Source organism: Mastigoproctus giganteus, chromosome 3, assembly GCF_048544385.1.
Source record: "Mastigoproctus giganteus isolate SK-2022 chromosome 3, ASM4854438v1, whole genome shotgun sequence".
In the NCBI taxonomy this organism is placed as follows: domain Eukaryota; kingdom Metazoa; phylum Arthropoda; class Arachnida; order Uropygi; family Thelyphonidae; genus Mastigoproctus; species Mastigoproctus giganteus.
The window spans coordinates 65,199,051-65,220,285 of record NC_143577.1 but is presented as its reverse complement, the minus strand read 5'-3'; the positions used below and the strand labels follow the sequence as shown (position 1 = coordinate 65,220,285).

Sequence of the window (21,235 nt, the reverse complement as noted above, 5' to 3'; positions counted from 1 at the left end):
AATAATGCAGTAGTAATTTCGCACAGTGCAGTATACACCGATGAGCCAAAATTTTATGACCACCTACCTAATATAATATGATGTTGGTCCTCCATGTGCAGCCAAAACAGCTTGTACCCGACGAGGCATAGACGCTACAAGATTTCTAAATGTGTGTTGTGGTATATGGTACCAATACGTAACCAGCAGATCATTTAACTCCTGTAAGGTCCGTGGTTCAGACGCTGCGGATAGGAGTTGCTGTTCCAACAGAAACCACAGATGCTCAATGGGATTGATGTCTGGGGAGTTTGGAGGCTAGGGCAATACCTGGAAGTCTTCCTCACGTTCCGCAAACCAGTCTACAACAATTCAGGCGGTGTGGCATGGTGTTTAATCCTGCTGAAAGACGCCACCGCCAGAGGAGACCTTTGCCATGAAAGGGTGTACCTGGTCAGCAATGATGTTTAGGTAGGTGTAAAGTGTATTCGTGTCTGATGGCACCAGGGGTTTCCCCATCTCAGCGTTACTTTCATTGTGGGTTTAACAGTGTTTAGGTAGGTGGTGCTCAGCACATGTATAACTGGACCCAGGGTATCCCAGGAGAACATCGCCCAAAGCATGACACCACCGCCGCCGGCTTATTTTCATCCCATGGTGCATACAGGTGCCATCACTGCCCCAGTTAAACGACGCACACGTACCCGGCCGTCCGCATGGTGCAACAGGAAACGTGATTCATCGAACCAGACGACCTTCTTCCAATCATTCAGGGGTCCAGTTTCGATGCCGGCGTGCCCGTTGTAGGCGCTATCCTGGTGAACTGTGGTTGGCATGGGCACTTGGAGCGACCTGCGGCTACGCAGCTCCATTTTCAGCAGGGTTCGATGTACTGTGTGTTGTGACGCATTACTCCCTTTACCAGCGAGTTGAGTCACAGTCGCCCTTCTGTTGCCACGTACCATCCGGGAGAGCCTTCGGTCACCTCGAGCATCGATGAGTAGTGGTCGTCCAACACCTCGCCTGCGGTTCGTGGGTTCCCCTCCTCGGACCACTTTCAGTAGATACTAACCACGGGTGACCGTGAGCATCCCACCAGCCATACCGTTTCGGATATGCTCTGACTCAGTCGTCTGGTCATTACAATTTGGCCTTTGTCAAACTGACTTTAGTCCGCTGCCTTTCCCATCTGAAGAACAAGAGTAACACTGATTAACGGAGCTCAGTATCAGGTGTTTTTTATACCGTGTCCCGACCCGCGCACGCGCCGTAGTTCACTGCAGTTGCTTCGATATGCATAACGACTCACTGTCAATGTTTTAGCTCATCGGTGTATGTTAACCATAATCATTTCCGATTTGGATATGATAATTTTCATTGCGTCCTATTTTATGTATCATCGGGTAAAGAACTGAGGAAGAATAAATTTATCTTTCACACCTTATGGATTGTGACCAATCCACTTCCGTATTCAAGATACTTATTTTTCAAGCAAAACATGTAAATCAGTTTGTGGATTCAGTTTCTGTTTAAGAAAAAATTAAGAGAATCTATTTTGAATTATACAAGATGTTTCATTTGAAGGGCACTTTGTTCTATCCCACCTTTCCTTCAAGTTTAGGCACTTTGTCCTTTGGACTCTTTTGCCATTTTTGGGCTGACTTGTTGAAATTGTACTCAGTATTACTGATTGGATTTTGTTTTGCGTAATCAGTTCAATTATTCTCAATGGGAAAGTTGTTCCCCGTCTTCACTTTGTTTAAAGAGAAGATCAGAACAATTGTTTTATTCAGGTGAAAGGTTAATAAAAATAAAGGGTTTACGTTCTTTACAGAAATGCATCGATGAACATTCTTAAGCTAAACGTCTGACAAAGAACAACTTTCCCTTTGAGGAAAAATAAAAAAAAAATAATTGGGCAAAATATAAATTTAAAAATTATAAAGCCTAAATGAAAATATTTAGTCTCTTTTTAATATCAAATTAAAAAAACTGCAGCACAAATATGGAGAAAATTCCAGCGACAAAAAACTTAAAATTAAAAATAAGTGAAATAGACTCTGCATTTTTAATTGAAACTCCCCGTGTTTATTTAAATCCTATTCGTCATTCGAAAGCATCTTATAAATGATTCCTTCTAATGTTCCTTCTATAAACCTTATTTTAATACGCATATATTAAAATAAGTTAACAAAGCAACGCACTTTTGTGTTTCGCACACGTATTTGATATTTACAACCACGAACTGGAATATTTGAATCCAAAATCGCAATGTCAGCTCCTGCAAGAATCTCTTTCTGAAGAAACTATTGCAACGCACGGATAATCCGTCCTACAGCCCATTTAGTAAAGGTCTAAGGTTCGATTTCTGTTTGACTAGCCTTAAACTTCTCCCGATATTTATTGGATTTAAACTTTGGGACGTCGTGGAGGCGGCAGTCTCTACCATGTCAATCTCCCCATTGGTTTACCTGTACGGTGTCGCTATCCCATGCTGTTTGGAAATATCCTACGAATTGTGACGTTCTGGGTCACTTTGTTTACTGATTTCTTCAGGGAATTATACTCCATGATGATGTCGCTCACATAAAGACCATATTAGTTTTAGCACCATCTGATACAGTAAATATCCGGCATGCATTGCGGCATTAGCTGTAATGGATACCCCTTTCACGACGGAAGTCAGTCTTCACGATAGCACTGAAGATAGTTGGTACTTGCGACATTTCCCAGATCACTCTCTTCTTCCCTCCCTCCCGTGATGACGATGAGGAAATCGTTCGTCATTACGGAGGCTGGCCAAATGCGTAACGGAATTAGGTGACCTTTCTGAAGAGAAAAGGCATCGACCGACCAGAAAATAGAAAGCTCTCTGAACTGTAGGAAATTGTCTGATGGTAGTGAGACATTATACGAAAGGAGAAGTAAAGTGAAGACCGCACAGAATGTGAAAATTGGCAGGAAAATATTAGTCTGTTTCGTTATACGGTTTTTTGGACATTTTTGTCAACAATAATGGTAATAGAATTCTTTTGGAAAGGTAAATTAATTTTTCCTTAAATTAACAAAAGAAAAAGAAGTTAAATTCTTTTTAATTTCGGTTAATCTTATTTTGTTTATCACTCAGTTAATTCTGCAAACTTTTTTAGTAGGAAGTTCTTTGAAATTAGAGTAAACCAATATCAAGATGAAGTAGTAATTTGGATATAAGCAGTTGATATAAAATTTTCTGGAGCCAATGAGATCTTTCTCTACCCCAGCATAACTGACAGAAAACTTATTTAACTATACATGATTCAGTTATTGATACAACTGCCTTTTTGGACCATGATGTGAAGAGAGACAGAGAGCTAGCCCATAAAAGTTCCTTTTGTATTAACGAGATTAGAACTCGGACCATTTCCACACAGGATGGAAGGGCAGCGATCGTAAGCACTAATATACCACCCACAAGGGTGTCATTTCAGTGGACGTCACTAAAGTACAAACAGTAATAAAAGTCGGGGCCCACACAGGCTCCTTAAAACAACTGTAACCGTTCTTAGAAAGTTAAATGCTTAAGTTTCTTTAAGGTGCCGATTGCTTTCTAATCTTGGGTTGATGTCATTAAAGTGACCCCTTCCGTATCTAAATGACATCATCCATAACTTTGTCAGCTGAAAGCTATGTTTATAAGCGGCGAGGCTGCTGTAGGTGTTAATTCATAGTCTCTAAATTACACATGTTCCAGGACTTGCTTATTTGAAGAAGAAAACGCAGTGTTTTCGGGAAAGAAAACCATGGAACCCTTTTCCATTGTTGAATAATTAGGTCACGGTGGGCTACTTAAAATTTGACAACGAATTGTCCCTGCATTATCTGTGGAATTTTTGGTGGAACTGATTTGAAAGTCTGCAACTGGAAATTAAAATAGAGCTTACAGGTTGCGAATTGACATGGTCTATTGGAATTAGTATGTTTAATTTCATCTGTTTCTTCTAAACAGTTTGGACACATCGGATGAGTATTCGTCATCCCTTGAAACCGTCCAATCTGGCCATCAACATTTCTATCATCCCATTTTCTGTATTTTAATTATTTTTAACAAACCACCTTCGACCTCGTTATCAAAGCGTAACATTAGCAAGTTTATTCTCAATTGTCATCCCCTAAACTATTGAAGATTATAGAGCACTATAAGCTTGCACAACGGACTTTTAATTACAATGCTGCTCTTGAGAATAATCAGAGTTCGTTTATTAAGTGTAACTGCTAAAAGCATAAGCCTTACTGCATTCTGTGATCATTATGCCAATTGTCAATTTGAATTTAGCTGAACGAGAATCAGATCAGATTATTAATATTTAAGTGAACTGCAATCTGTCTGTGAAATCTGTTGTTTTATGGATAGAGAGAATTTAACGAATTTGTTAAACTCTAGCGACAATTACCACTCAGTAATTGAGTATACCATAGATGGCACTAATGTAATGGTTCTTGGAGCAGGACCCTTAATGTCGAAGACAATCTTGTAACACTCAGGTCAGTCTATAGAAGACAACATTAAAAAAGAAAGATGAAAGCTTTTTTTATGATGGTCCTTAATTTAAAAAAAAATAGTTCTCGTGTTACGATCTCTGACTGTGTTTGCCTTGGAGTTCAAGAAAAAGGAAAACAGCTCACCAAGGGGAAGAATCATAAAAACCTTTCGATGCGAGTTATATTAAAAGAAAGTCCTGAGTGCTGCCATCTAGTGAAAAGATATGAAAACCTACAAATGCTGGAAGTGGTTCGCAATTGGATGATTCTAATAAAATGGTAAGCGCATAATTTAATCGTGAATTTCACCATTTTCATCAATCTTATGATAGTTCTCATTGTGATCTATCTATTAGTTATTAATTGTCTTAATTAGTTATTAATCGAGATAGCGAAGAAAGAATTTTAATGAAAAAAAACAAATTATCATTTTGGTTAAATCCCTCTCTTATTGATCGACAAACTGTCCACTGTACAATTACCGAAAAGCTCAAGGTGGTAATTTGGGAGGGGAAAAACTAAGTTTCAAAAATGATAATGTCTTTCTTCATGTCATCCTTGAGCATCAGAAAAAAAAAATGCAAAAGAAAAAAAGAATGGAGCGGAAAGGAGAGAAAAAGATAAGGAGACCTACTGTCATTACTGGAAGTAACGGAACTAAGATTAGACGTTCCACAGACTACTTAATCTTTCTCTTTCCTTTATTTTTCTGATTACTGCATTTTTCTTTAGTTTTTACTTTCTTTTATGCATGCTTAATGACAAAAAGAATTCTGCGTTAATAGGGATGCGTTCATACGGACGAGCATATGGATTTGTTTAGGATAACCAGTCATTACAGTCAATTTAAGACCGGACTCGCAGCGAAAAACTGTAATGGTTTGTGCACAAAATGAACTCTTGGGATGTGAAGTTATAATAATCCAATACAAGAAGCTTACCGAACCACTAAAAAGTGAAAAACGGAGGAAAGTTCTTTCCTAATGAGGTTTAGCAAGAAAGAATTTTTTAAAAGATTTCAGTGTGGCTAAAATTTGTGGCTGTGGTATACAAAATACAAAAAAAAACGAAGTAATTATGAATTGGGTGTGCTTTCACGAGAGATTTCGAAGAAAAGGAGAAGCAGAGTGTAATTGAAAAATTTTGTTGTGGAGAAGGGGCCATTTTAAATGTCCACATCTGCTAATTTCCATAAGGGAGTTCCAATGTGATTTCTGAGGGACATATAGGCAGTGAATCACGTTAAAAGTAAGTTAGTGTTAGCAATACTGCACCACCGTTTCGCTGGAGAACTTGCACTTCAGCATCATCAGTGAAAGTCGGACAGCGGAAGACAAATCTTAAATTTACTTCATGGAAGGGGACCATGATGTTGTGACTAAGGGACGTCATGGTCCTTTGTATTGAGTACGCTATTACCAATTAAAAGTATTGGGACCGTAATTCAAAACGCATTTTATGAAAACTGTCGTTGGTACGATCTTTCCTCTATTGTGCACGGGTGAAATGAAGTCTAAAAAATAATAAAATAAATAGTATAAGCCACGGGTATCAGGGTTTGTGGATGAGCCAGCTACTACAAATCGTTCTTAGCGAAAGTTAATGCAGAGCGATTATCGCAGTAGTGTCATGCTAGGAAGAACTCTTCTCTGGAGGAGTGGAAAAAGATTATATTAAGGGATGGATTTAGATGTACGGAAAAATTTTACTGTGACACCCATATCGGGGAATGTTTTTGAAGAGCATTTCACCCACCTTTGAAGAACGGTGGTAGCAATATAATGAAATTTTACGGCGCAGATTCTTAAGTTTCTCAGCCCAACCCTGTACAAGTGCAATACAACCACTGTGGGATGAATTGGAAAGATGTGCGAGTCATGCAGAGGTCACCATCATTCTTCAAATTAAAACTGTTGGACGAATGTAGAAATGTTTGGCTCGCCATTGAAAGCGACACAAGGAATATTGCACCATCCATGCAATAAACATTTCTTTCCATTTCACCCCACAGATTTTCAATGGGATTGAGATCCGAGGATTGGGCTGATCTGAGCACATGTTGAAATTTTCATCGTGTACCTCAAACCATTGTCATATATTTTGAGCGGTGGATGGGAGCATTGTCATTTTGAAAATGTCATTACCCATAGATAGGTGTAAGTAGCATGCAATATTTCTGGGTGCATTTAATTTCCGACGATTTTCAGGTATGCTCTCATTTTCAGGATGGACGATATCATACATATCGTCCATCAGTGGTATAAAGGGAACCAAAGGTTGTTTATTTGGTTTTTAGGAGCATTAGCAACTAAGGCCATATTGCTCCGGGAACCAAAGGTATGCTACGAAAACGAGCCCTACACCATTACATCTCCTATAACAGCCTATACAGTACTATCGATACACAACAGAACGGTTCCAATTTCATTTGTGATTTCTTCCATGTGCAGTAAATTGCGAGGTGTATTACTTCCTTCCAGCCCTCCTTCGTCCATGCATCAGTTTCGGATTTCTAGCACTTATGCAACCGTACTTTCTGTTGGTGGCAGTTATGAGGTGGCTTTCATGTGATTCTTTCTTCCGTAGTGCATTCTTTGTAGGCGGCTTTGCATGGTGCAGGTGCCCTTTGATGCGCCTGCAACCGGCATTAAATGCAAAGGTTAATTGTTCCGTCATTTGACGAAGGTAATACCTAATAATACGCCCCAAAAATCGAGAACCTAGCTTCATCACCTTAAATGTTTGGCCAAAGTTGCTGTTCACTGATGTTTTATGGGCGTTTTTATGTTCGTTTAAAGACTCAAACCGACAAGTGCAGCCTCCTCTCTGCCATAGCATCTGCTAACGAAGCGTTGGTGTAGACTTATTTATTTGGTAAGCTAGTATAGATTTTTCATTTCTTTATACGTCGATAAATGCTTCTTTCTGTAGAGGATTATTTCAAGCCATTGATTAGAACCTTCATAATGACACCCCCACAATTGTTTTGCAGAGACCGAATCCAGTAAATCTAAATTAGTAAGTTGATTTACATTTTAATCAACGTTTCAATAATTGTGTGTTATCTTTTATTCAGGGTGAATCATTTAGGCACTGTGCACCAGCTTATAACATTCAGGTTCTCATCAAAGTTTAAGAAACGTGACCGACTTTCGTAAGTCTGTTATACATGTAGGCCATGTGTGGTTAGGAATTGACAATGAATACGATTGACAATAATTTACAGAGGATAACTCTAGAAAACTACATACTAGAAATATTACCAATTACAGCACGAATAATCATGGCAAGGAGTTTAATAATTGTAAATAATTCAATTTAAATAATTTTTAATAAAATGCGGTGAAGTTTGTTGATAATTTTACCATAAAATAGCAATGGAAGGTTTGTTTCTAATACAACTGAAACTTACTTTCATGAGAGCGAAGGATGTCTTTTTTAGTGTGCGTTCCTTATGACTAACATTGCCCACAGAGTCGAGAGGTTTTCTTTATATACACCCGAAAAAAATAAAAATGAATCCTCCTTCGAATAATTCGCAATTATTGCCAGAGCTAAAACAACTCATCAACCATTTTCTGCACGTAAGTGTCAAAGCGAGCATGGTTAAAGGATTGCATTCACCTGTAGACTTGACGTATAGACAAATGTAACCGTCCCACCATGACTACCACCTAGTCTGAGGACGTATTGATTGAAGATATTGGATCAACGACCGTTAATGGAAAGATGATTTCATAAGGAAAGAAAAAGAAGGTGGGCAGTAGGGGTATTGATGGCGATCTTGTAATAACCCAAGAGGCACGTGCGACAGCTACTTCACAGAGCTGAAGGACATAAAGATGTTTGTATTGCAAGTCCTTCTTTGCCTTAGCTTCACTTATGACTAACATTGCCCACAAAAAAGAATAGAAATAGAGGAGACGTTGGTCAACAGTTCTTCATCAAAAATTAATGATGATTTGACTATATGGAAGTCTCCCTTTTCAAGATGAAGTTTATGTAATTGAAGATTACGGTTGATTTTAGGAAAAAAAATTAATTACTTTAACACGAGGTGTGAATCTTTTTTTTAGGCTTTATTAAGTTTGAAAGAACTTCATCACTTTACTTTCCACTCCTTGTTTCAGTGGAGAAAAAAAACCTAGAAATTTTTTGTCAAAGTGTGTCATTTTAAAACTTTTACAAATATTCATCTCTATAACAGACCAACTCTCTTTAAAACCTTTGCAAACGCGATGAAATGAGGCAAAAGTTGCCTTGGTTCTAATTAAACCTAATGTGTAGTTAAAGCGAAATGTCTATAAAGCTGAAACCTTCGGAAAACGTTCAAATTTATTTTCAGGAAGTCAGTTGGCCTTCACAGACACTACCAGGAATCCAGAAGGGACAGGGGATAGTTAGAAAGAAAGATGTCAGCCGGTAACTGGAATTTCAGTTTTATAGATTAAAACTGTCTCTTACTTTTTATCTTGGGAAAGAAAAAAACAAATCCATTATAGAAAAATGAACATTAAATACTGTATACCAACGAAACTAATGCAAGAAGTTCATCTTACAGCTAGGGTTGTACTTGGCAAGGTGGGCTTATCCTATTTGAATACCAAGATAACCTAATAATAAATATAAGAAGGAAACGAAGTAACGCTAATCCTCAGTGCAAACACGCGACTCATCATCTAAAAAGATGCATCCCCACACCCACCAAAGTATGAGTGTTTCCTTCACAATGAATAAAATTAAAGACAGGGAATTAAAGGTCATCGTGGATTTCAGAAAAACAATAATTCAGTCATATGAATATTTTTCAGGTTGTAAAATCTGAGGTTGAAGGCTTTCTGAACATTTTACAACCCTGAAAGAAAAACTAGCATTTAGTTGAAATGCGAATTCTCCGAATTATGGACTGTTTAATTTTTGGGTATTGAACTAACAGTTAGTGCAACATCTTGTGTTAAACTTAACCTATGGAATTACGACCAATATAATTTACTCTACTGTATTAAAAATATACATAACCAATTGAAGTAACGTTTATCCTTTTTCAGAAAATTAAGTATAAAGTTGCTTTAGAAATTGCAATTGTGAAGCCACCAGTCTGCTGAAACTATCTGCAACCAGTCTAAAACACATAATCTGCAATAAAATACCAATAAACATTCCTTCAAACTCTTCTAAGACATTTAGGAAATCTGAGAGTATCGCAGATGCATTCCCAAGTAAAGGAATGAAAGAAAGTACATAAGAAAATGGAACTCGGACATTCTTATTGCAATGATCAAGAGCTTGAAGACATCTTTTAAGGGGGTTTTGTTTATGAAGACCTCAGTAAAAAGTTGTCCATGTGTCCCTATAAAGTGAGAGTGGATTTCCTTTGAATAGACCATATCAGCGGTCTTCACTACTGGATAGGTAACTGTTGCTCGTCAGGAGTTACCTATCGCATGGGCCATCTTTTGTACGGGTATATTAGTCTGAGAATTCGTGAATTTGGTCTGCAGACAATATTTGTAAGATCCATGAGACTCCTCCAGTTAGAAAATTCAGTTTGTTGCGCAGTTTCGTGAATTATCACCAGACGAACTCCATAAATATGGTTTCTACAAGACAGTGCTCTCTTGCACTACCTTCAACTGCTTTAAGAGCTTCAGGACTGTATTTCACGGGCAACCGATTTTAAATAGTGTTTCTGAAAGCTACTATGTAATCAAATCGCCTTCAGTAACTAGAAGAGCTATAGTTTGCAGTTTAACAGAGTAAACGCTATATTGAGAGGCACTTTACAGTAAGTGTTCCTTAATATGGTTCTTTACACTTATGTGGACCTTGAGTAATTAGTGTACACTAATGACTCAAGGAACATAATGGCCATCCTCTCAATAATTTCTACAACGTAGATAATGGAGTGTCAGTTTATTCTATGGTTCATGTTTCTTTTTGAGCACAGTGCATATATTCACCCACTTTTCATTTATTCGTCATTAGGCAGTCATCATTTGGTAGCTCTTAATCTTTGCAGGATCAATAAACTCCATTTCGAAATACAAGTCAATAAATGAGGTGAATATTCTTTTCATGGATATAAATATTCATTATGGAAGTAGGTATGTAAACCGATTGGGAGTACCTTTATCGGCCAGTGCCGATATACTGGATGTTAAGGATTATGTTTTGTCCCTAATTGGGTCAAAAGGGAATCCTCTATCAACGAGCTATCCTGCACTAGGAGAGTGCTGCACTCTTAACATAGGAGGACAATGGTTGATGTACCAGGAGTTGCATATTGCATCTGATTTTCACATGTTTTGAAGGGGCCTGAGAAACTCATTTAAATTCAAATATAAAGTTTATACCTCTCTTTATGTACTTCTTAAAGAAGTTATAAAACACTACAGATTCCTAACAGTTATTGCTGGGAATCATTGGCACTTATAATGATTCCAAACCAGTCAAATGTGTTTCAAACTGTTTCCATTAATGTTTTGTTGGATCTATTAAAAAAACTTTCTTGTAGAGTTAGGAACGATCATGTTAACGTATGAGGATTACTTGGGATTGGTGTAAACAAACTTTGTTCGGGATAACACCTGCGTTAATACCTGTTGTGATGGATGTGGGATAAAATGTGGCTTAAATGAATAAAAAAATAGACAATGACACCAAGAAAAATGACTCAGATCCAAGATAACACTTACTAATCCTAATCCTTTATATTTGTGGATTAGGAAAGACGGCATTGACAAGTTCTACAATGGTATAATGAAAGCATCTGTGTGTGTGTGTGTGAAAACAATGGTATACAAAATGTCTTTCACAACAGCTGTGGTATATTTTCCGGGAGCGAGAGAGACAACGTGCTCTGCAAGAAAAATCGCAGTTTAAGCTCTTCCAACCATCTCATAATACTGCAAGCCTACGAGAAAGGCTCTTGGCATAAAAGAATATATTTATCATTTTTGGAGTCTTGTTATTCTTCTTTGTTGGATCCGTATTCTTTCAATACTTTATGAAGAGAGAGAGAAGTTCACATATGTTGCACGTGGTCTTCACATATGATCTTCTCCTAGGGTGGGGCTTGATTTTATTTTATATTACTTTTTGACGGCGTTTCTCTTTAAAAATGGTCGCTGGGTTAGTGTCTTTGTTTTTGTGGACAGAGCCTGAAGTGATGATAGAAACTGCTTATCTTCCACTATATTTCCCCACCCCACAAACACTAATAAACTCTCCCGTGGATACCACTTTTTTGCCGTTTATATTCATCCACAAAATACAAACACAGGCTTATACAAATATTATCTTTCACACTCACTCACTTTTTTTTTTTTTTGATATATAAAAAATGTACATTTATCCATCTCTCCCGGGTCTGATCTCTTTTACCAGTACATCAACTTCGAACTCGTTTCTTATTTTACCAAAGAAATTAGAATCTTCTTATAAGTTTCAACATTAAATTTGTTCTTCCATATATATATATGTATATATATAATTATTCTTTTGAATCGCTCATGTTTTAAATATGTCGACCACTAGGTGTCTCTGTTATCACATGGAGTTCATCAGTTTGAGCAACAACACACCACCAACACATTTTTAAAACAACAGATGGAGCTAACAGACTTGTAGCCATCGTTTCACAGTAAACAGAATCCCTCTTCTCGATATTGAGAAAGGATGGAGAGAAGAAGAAAAATTTTTTTTCAGTTACTTCAAGTATCCTGAGCACCAAGTTAACATAGAAATCTGCATCGCTAAACTGTTTTTTTTTTTCATAATTGGGCTCCAAAAAGGCCTCATGATATTCGGGAAAAATCTTCGGGACCTGAAGAAGGTCAGCAGAAAGTATAACGATGAAAGTCAAACCTCCGTTGCGTTTACATCATTACCTCCACTTGTGCATGGTAGACCAGACCCTGTAGGAATACTTTTGACTTGGGAAGGAGGCCTGTAGTAGGCGGAAGGATGTTCGTACAATGCCCAAGGTTGGGGAGCTGAGGTGTTCCTTGAATCGTCAGAGTCTCTAGACTCACAATGGCTAGAACGTACGTGGTCGATTATATCCGGGCCTTTGTCTTCGGAAACTTTTTCTGGACGAAAAGTCCCAACCTTTCCGATGTTTCTCATTCCTCTTTCCATCTCTCTGAGTGGCAACGTGTCGAAACTTGTCTTTCCGCCTTCAGAGTCCATTCCTTCCATTTCTGAACTCCCATCGCCTCTCTCTCGTTCGACCACTTTTCGCTCTCCTTTGCGTCGTAGTGTGTCCGCTAGCTCGTTGTGCAGTCGGACGTGCAGCTCTTCTGGTGGGACTGGCATGACGATGGGAATCGGGTTCCGACCGTCAGGTCTCTCCGTGAGGATAGGGTGCGGTTGCATCATCTGAGGTGTGTTTCCGACCTCCCACTCGACGTCGAGAGGGATGTGATCTTGCACCATCCACACATGTGGCGATACTGTGCTGTCCATTATGGTAGGGTCATAGTGATCAATTTCGTTAGTAGGAATCTCCTCATAACCCCCGACTCGCGGAGGTTTGCCAATAGGATTAACGCCCAATAACTTTAGATCGGAATCTTCTTGGATTTCTTTGGGCGTTGTAGGAGTCACCGAGTTTCCCAGCTTGTGGTTGGCTTCCATGCGCTTTCTTTGGGCCGATCTCCGTTTCCGTCTGCGACAAAACCAAAGCACAACGGATAAAATAACGAGGGCAATTACAGCTCCAGCGACTACCCCGACGGCCATTCCAGCCACGGAGTTGTTCTTCTCCTCTTCCGGTTCCTTCACCTCTTCTGTTTTCTCTTCCTCCACGATCTTCACCCCTGTGACCGGTACCCTAGACACCATGAGGGTGAAATTTTTGGACGCCTTTCCGGCTAGGTTCTCCGCTGTGCACGTGTACGTCCCAGCATTTGGCTCTTGAACGAAGGAAATTTTGAGCCTCGATACTTTCTCCCGCTCCCAGTGTTCCGTAACTAAAAACGACTGCGCTGACGCGATCCCTTCGGAAAGATTAGCGATCGCCCTCTCCCTCCACACCCAGTGGATAACGGGGACGGGATCGCCGGCTACTTTGCATTCTAATGTGATCGTTGATCCTTCAAAGACGTTCATAGCGCTGGACGTATTCAGAAAAATGGGTGCGCATGCGTAGTCCTCGATATCTACTTCCGTCCACGTCTTATCTCGCAATCGCACGGGCTTGTAACACATAGGGGGGATATAAGGAACATTGTTACTATCTAACCATTGGCGAAGACCTCGTAGTTCACAGTCACAGGTCCATGGATTACCGTCCAGTGTTATCCCGTGCAGGGACTTCAAGGGCAACATAGTCTTACCATGCAACGTCTGCAGGTCGTTGCTATCGAGTTTCAGCACCTCAAGTTTGTCCAACCCCTCGAAGGCTCTAATGGCTACGGTGTCGATTTTGCAATTACTCAACTCCAAAATGGTGAGACTTTTGAGCTCCACAAATGCCTGAGTGGGGACGATAGTGAGGGGGTTACCGTTGAGAATAAGATGACGTAGAAGCGGTAGATGACGGAAGGCAGCACTGGGGATGTAGGAGATGAGGTTGTCGCTTAAGTCGAGTTCTACAAGGTTGGATATTCGATTCAAGGCAAAGTCGTCCAGGTGTTCAATTCCGCAGCGAGACAGGTACACACGCTGGAGGTTCACTAATCCGGCATTGAGGAAGGCGTTCGGAGGTAGGATGGTAAAGTTGTTTCGGGTAAGGTCAAGAACTTGTACTCCAGCATCTAAACCGAGAGGGATCCGTTCAAAGGCTGCTCCAGGACACTCGACAGTTTGCTTGCCCTTCCTCCAGATGCATTTACACTTCACGTGACACGCGACTCCGCTGCACTGAACGCTCACAGACAACAGAAGACAAACAACCACAACCCACCATGGGGAGCCAGTGGCTGGTAGGCGTCTTCTCATAGCTACTGCGTTTTGCAGTACGGGCCGATTTCTACATGCCCTCGGTGGTGACTCTGTCAGAGTAGAGTGAAGATGCCCTGAAGAAACGAAGAATGTTCATACTTTGACTCCGGAGCTAGGGTTGGCGAGGAGCCTGACATGATACGTAATGTTGGATCTGGAAAGAAAACAGAAGGTTTTGAAACAACACGAAATGTTATATAAGTTAGTTAACGTCAAATAATACGATCTAATTTATAATGAATGCAATATTTATGAATCAGAAAACAGTTCCCATCAAAATGACGGATATTTACAAATCCAATAAATTTTTATTTATATTTATTTCTTTTACATATATTTTATTAATTTAATTCTACGTTTCTTAGTGAATATTTTAACTAAACAAAAAAACAACATTGTTTATAATGTAAACTATTTAAAACTAAAGTAATTTTCATTCACCTAAAGAATGATTTTTAAGGGAGTCTGATCTCCCTTCATTTCTTCAGAAACAGTCCGAATTCTGTACATCGTTCTAATAAAACTTACAATTTGTACTGATAGCATAGGATCTTCGGCACGCACTAAACATGGTTTTATCAGTTCTCCTGCAAGTGAATATAATTTCTTGCTTTTAGCAGTTTTAGCCTTTTAAATACAATGACTTAAAGTGTTTTGTGGAAATAAAAAAAAAAAGAAAAACACTTTTTGAAAGCATTGCCACAATTTCATCTTAAATTTTCATTCAAAAAGCGATTGGTGTGTTTCCAGTTGTGAATGCTTTGTTTTTTAATGTCGACAAAGGTATGTTTGATTCATGAAATCAAATCATTTGATGCCCTCCACTCCACACCAGGTGGAAAAGGTCCTAGTTGAGTCCCGTTGATGGCGAGAGGAATTTTAATGGGCCTTTTTCACAACGTGACTGAGTTAGTTGGTCTCAGGAATGGGGTAGCATGGTTTTTTCTCTCGGAAACTCGGGGTTTTCGTCCAGAAATATCGACCAAAGAACACACAATATAAATGGAGCAATATGGCCTTAGTTGCTGATGCTCATAAAAATCCTATTGCAACAACCACCACCACTGGGTAGAAGAGAACTGAGTTCGAAATCCGTCAATGACGAGAAGAATTTTCATGGGCTCTGATGCTCCTAAAACCCCACAACCAATAAATCACCCAACCAACTATCATTTGATAAATTTTCACGAATAATCTACTGCGGTTTGGCAAACTCTTCTGATGCTAACAAAACAATCAAAGTTTTAAATAATCTGTTGTACCTGCGAACATTAATCTGATTTTCACTCTTGGGTAACTCAATTTCTTTTTTATTTTCGTCATCATTTGTGTGTGAATTTAAAGTACTTGGTTCAACGCCATGCAGTACTGCTTGACTGTCCCTCTTTTCTGTGAGTATTTAAACATTAACAGAATGTTGATGAAATGAAAAAGGTAAATCATTAAAGGAACACTAAAGTCAGAACCCGTGGTTGACCACTAATACCTAAACGATTTTATTCACAAGCTGAGAATTGCCATATCAGAATCTCAGTATACTTCATTTATTGCTTTATTACAAGATTAAAAACGTTTCTTTAGAGCAGGGTACTAAAACTGTGACTTAATATTTTCTGTTGATCAGTACGGAAAAGAATGTGGGTATTATATCTGTAGCTGGAATAAATCTGAAATAAAAATACCCATGCCGCTGGACGAGACCAGAGGTGTGCGAATTTTTACAGCCGACTGTAACTGTGTGTCAAAGGTTAATAAAGAATTTTTTTAGTCATCAGCATGGATGGAACTTGTTCGTATTCAAATGAATATCGAGAATAGACTTCGTGTACCCAATGATACAGTGCAACAAGCACAGTCACTGCATCCTCTTTTTCTGTATAAATTAAAGAATAATAAGCATTCATTATATTAAACAAAGGAATCTTTTATCTTGAACTATGCATATACTGAGGGTATCTTTGGGAATAAAATGAAGTAATGAAGAACAAAGAATAATAAAAGCATCTATTGAGGTGCAGAATTAGCGATGATGTCCTGATGTCGAAATTAACCGAGGGATGAAAGAAAAAGGGATTTAAATGTGCTCATAGTGATAAAAATGATAACTATCTTAAACGGCCAAATATTTAAATATTTAATTTTTCTTCTACAAGAAGATGGGAATTTTTAGATACGAAAAGCAATTCGGATTCATTGTCAATAGGTAATTTTTTCTTCTTCTCTGAAACACTAATGAGCTGAAAGAAAACCTTTTATATTCGCCAGTTCGTTGGTTGAATTCTTTAGCATACAGTTTGAAACTGTACTCCTGTGCAAGTTTAAGGAAGTTACACATTTTTAGAAATTTCTCCTCGCCACCTGTCGTTATTCCAACAAAAATTAAGGTATCCATCCATAAATTAATGTCACCAACTTGCCAAAGAGCTATTAATGCGAATGTCATAAAGCAATAATAAATGGAGTGATGTCGATGAAAATCATAATTTATGATCACCACTTCTATTAAACGAGCTATATGTTCTTTACCTTATGGACAAGGCCTAAATTCGAAACTCATCTGGACGGGAGGAATTTTTATCAACTTATTTTCACATCACGTTTGAGGGTTGGGTGGTTTTAAATTTTGGAAATTAAAGTTTCTGTTCAGAATTTCTACCTCGTGACTACAAATCTGATTAAGATGAGATCACACACTCCTCAGATAAAATTGTTCAGTACATTGGGGGGAAGTATCCGTCCATTCCTTTGGGATCTTTCAGTTTCATATCATTGTGTGTTGACGTTATTAAATTCTCCTAACGAATGAAGCAATTAAAGGTCCCCAGGAAATTCTCGAGGATCTTCAATTCCAATAAAGAACTGGAATGGCATTGTGCTACTTGGAAGTTCGTTCTTGCTGCCTAAGTGTAAAAAGATTTATTATAATTAGTGGAGTGAGTTTAAATGAAATTAACACGCCATCTTTGATGGTATCGAGCTTGGAGCAGAAGCGCCCGCCATTGCACAAGTGCAAGCACCAAAAATGGAGATAAACACTTTAACTAATGTAGACCTTGCCACACTTTTAGATATGCAGTTTTCAGGCTGGCTTTCCACCGTAATTAATTACAACTTCGACTACTTTCTTCATTAATTCATTACAACTTTGTAAACATCATCATAGGCCTTTAATTGAAAGTTCCAGAAAGGATGGATAAGTTTATTAAGTTGGGATCTCCCTAATGTTCTCGTGTGTGTGTGTGTAAAATAGTGGAACACCATGGCAAGAAACCTCAAGGATATTTATGAACTTAATTACTGCTTCGCTGCACGTGCGTGTCAGTCAACACTAATGTACCCCCGTCTTATTCTCTACGGCGTCTCTACTTATGCAGTTAAACTGGGCTTACGAAGCCAAAAAGGACGCTGCAGTTAGAATTTCGGATCAAGACCGAGTGATACGGATACTCCGAGTTGTTGCGTGTTATCTCTTTTTTTTCCCACTCGAGATGCACATGCGCAAAATTCGATCCTTTTCCTGCCATGCACTTCTGAGTGATAGATATTACGGAGGTCAAAGTGGTATTTATAGTATGCCTATCTCATATTCTGTATTGAGCATTAATATATCGCTCTAAGGCTTAAGTGAACAGCAGCAACTGGTGTATTACAGTTAGAGAATACGCATTCGACACCTGTGAGCTAATAAGTTTGGATGGCGAGTCTAGAAAGTATTTAGATCGATTAACGCCCTATATAAATCAGTAATTCTCTGCAAGATCGATAAAAGTTATGCGAATTATAAATCGCACTATTTCTGAAACAACTGAGCCTTTATTTAGAATTAAAACAGAAGTTACTGAAAATAAATAACCTGCAATCGATGTTATAGTCGCCCCCATAACACGAACTATCATTTATTCAGGAGGATTTTGTTTGCAGCGTGCAAACTTTAATTTAAGCTTGCGCGCATGCCTAAAATAGACAATGTTTTACGCATGCGCAGCAACCTACTTTGCTTAAGTGCACCGTTAATATTTAATAATAACTTGGCAGCCGATGTGTAACGTAGTAAAGAATAAAGATTAAGATTATCAGTGGATTATTGACTGGTGTACTGAACTGACCTTTAAAATCTATTTTTCGAAATTGCCTTCTTTTTCTAAATAAAGGTTTTATAATTTGCAGTAATTATTTTATCGTGAAAATCCCCAATATTTATGTCACACCAGAAATGATAATAATAAAAAGAACTATATGAAAAATGTGAATGGGAGCAAAACTGCTCATATCAACCCGACTTCAGTTAACCGTGTTATACCCCTTTCGAGATTTGCCATTTCACTCTTTTACGGTACTTTTATCTAAGAAACCGAAGAGAGGCAGTTTTCGCAGGAATAAGAAACAACAGCTTGTTTATTGGTGGCTGCATGAAGAACTAAACATCCTTAAACTACAACCAGAGTCATCACTCAGCGCTAACCTATCAGCCAGTATACGTTATAACCGAATTACTGCCATTTCTCTGGCGATCATGTCGCCATCTCCGAGGTCAAATATCACCGAGTGAAGGAGCACGTAGTGAGTGCCACTGGCGAAACTACCTCGTGTAAATCTTCTTTTATAGCGGCGTGTGATAACCTCAAAAAATCCCACCAACCACATAAATCAGACTGTGGCGATCTTTATATATTAGAAACGAGCCAGTGCAGAAGGCAACGGACTGAAGTAAAAAAATAAAATAAAATAAATAAATAAAATATTAGCATCGTACGTTGCGGTATTAAAGCAATCCAGGAGAGTTCACAGGAGAGCGTAGGAGGAAAAAATCGCTGTCCACACTGCCAGTACCTGGCCACTTACGAGTACTCTGCCCTCGTAGGTTTTCAAATAACCTCACGGGTGAGGGGGGAAGAGAAGTAGCGATGTATACCCGAAACGAAGAGCTCCGTGGAGAACTACGAAGGTAAGCCCCTGCAGCCGCACCGCCATTTAGTCTGTTTACAGCTGCTAAGCCAAAGCGGGAACTCGTTAACAGCGGACGAAAAATCACGGAAAGGCAATATGGATGAACACGCAGCATAGCTGCTGGGAAAAATCAATACCCAACCCAAGTGCGATGCTGCTAAAGTTGATGTTCTTCGAAGCTTTCGAAGTCTTTCCGTCCCTATCCTCTTCCATCCCCTCCCTTTCCCCCCTAACCTCTATGCTCCCTGTCAAGGAACGAACTGTTAGCCGGGCTGAGTTAGGTCTCGAAATCTGATTTTCGGGCATCACTCAATTGTCGGTGGTGGGGCCGCGATATGTGTTAGCGGGTCTGCTAGCGTCACGTGACAGAGAGAGTTGGGACTAAGAATAACAAGAATTCTACAACTTAGACAGCTACAGTTCATTGCTGCAGTGAACGTGTCCAATCCAATCTTCAACCGAGTGGTAAAAATTCAAAAAAAAAGATTTGATGTCGAGAATGAGTAGCGGATACGTAGAAGGGTTTAAGGGGAAAAAAAAGACAACCACCAATCCTTTTTTTTCCAACAAAAAACAAATGGTTATTGCATTCTTACCATCTTGATATTATGGTATTTGTCCCGATCAGGGAATTGGGGAGAATCAAACCATTCTTTACAATGATTCTCATGTACACTGGTGTTATACTACGACTTACAAAAGTTACCAAAAAAGAAGCAATTCATTTTTTGTTATAAACGAATAGGTACCCATTTTTTTTCAAGTGTTCTGTAAAAGTTATAGAAACATTAATAGAAGATAAAATTTGATTATATTTTCTTATAACTTAAGACATCATATTAAATTTCAGAGTGCCTGAAAGCGATCTTTCATATATTGAGACATCCGTTTGCAAAATATAGAAATTTCATTGGGGAAACTCTGATTATATTCAACTCTCCTGTCTTTATCATCCTCATTGAGTACCTCAAGCGGTTTTGGAATGTAAACCTTATATTCTGAATCTTTTAGGTACTGCACTTGGTATTTTTGGTTCGCTTGAAAAAAATTTCGACCAAGAGCTTTCATCACACGTGTAGCTCTATGCTTCCCACGAGCTGAACGTGTTGTTTCTCTTCTAGAGATATTAATAACACATTTATCCCTAAAAGATTTATTTGATAATGTTCTGATGATGTATAATGTTTCAGTCCACACGGATGGTTATGACATTTGAAGGTTTCTATTTGGATTGTTATTTCAACCATTAAGCACATAAATCTTGACTTCTTTCTTTAACAAACAAAATACATTATTATCATTCTGAATGTAATAGTTTTTAAAAATGCTTATGTACTCTGACTCACGGGTTAACCTTTTACAAATAGAACTTCTTATACTTCACAGATCTACAATAAACGGTATCCTACAAGATCGAAGAAATCTTCAGGGAAACTGCACTTCTCGACAGAATTCACAGAATATGTAAAAAAACGTGGTGTAACTATTGCAGCTTGCGATGAAGCAGGGAAAAATTTGGTATGGTGGTGTACCATAGAATAACGATCAAATGAGGAAACAGCGAGAAACTTCGTCAGGTATAAAGGACATGTATAGAGTTGTATAAGAATTACCAAAATGGTCACATCACAGAAGTCGATACAAGGTGCTCGAAAATGTGGTCAAATGACACTAGTACGGCGTCTGAACCCCTCGAACGGCTAAACAGTTGTGGCAGCAGTTACCGAGCTCAATACAAAGGGTGTCTACAAGATTCTATGGCAACAAATCCTATTCTTCCAGTAGCACAAATCTTAGCTTACCAGGTGGCCGTTGCCTTTTAGGAGTTGGCTATCTGTGTGCAATG

At 38.7% G+C, this 21,235-nt stretch overlaps 1 protein-coding gene across 3 annotated transcripts in view; it reads right to left on the bottom strand.

The window, feature by feature from the left end:
* Nucleotides 1-11,982: 11,982 nt before the first annotated feature.
* The window catches only part of LOC150088051 (uncharacterized), a 657,615-nt gene continuing 648,362 nt past the window's right edge, over nucleotides 11,983-21,235 (bottom strand). For all 3 annotated transcript variants that reach the window (XM_090369315.1, XM_090369316.1, XM_090369317.1), the window contains one exon: nucleotides 11,983-14,596. In XM_090369315.1, the coding sequence (XP_090225441.1) occupies nucleotides 12,358-14,439 (2,082 nt within the window). In that variant the 5' untranslated portion in view covers nucleotides 14,440-14,596 and the 3' untranslated portion in view covers nucleotides 11,983-12,357. The remainder of the gene's footprint in view (nucleotides 14,597-21,235) is intronic.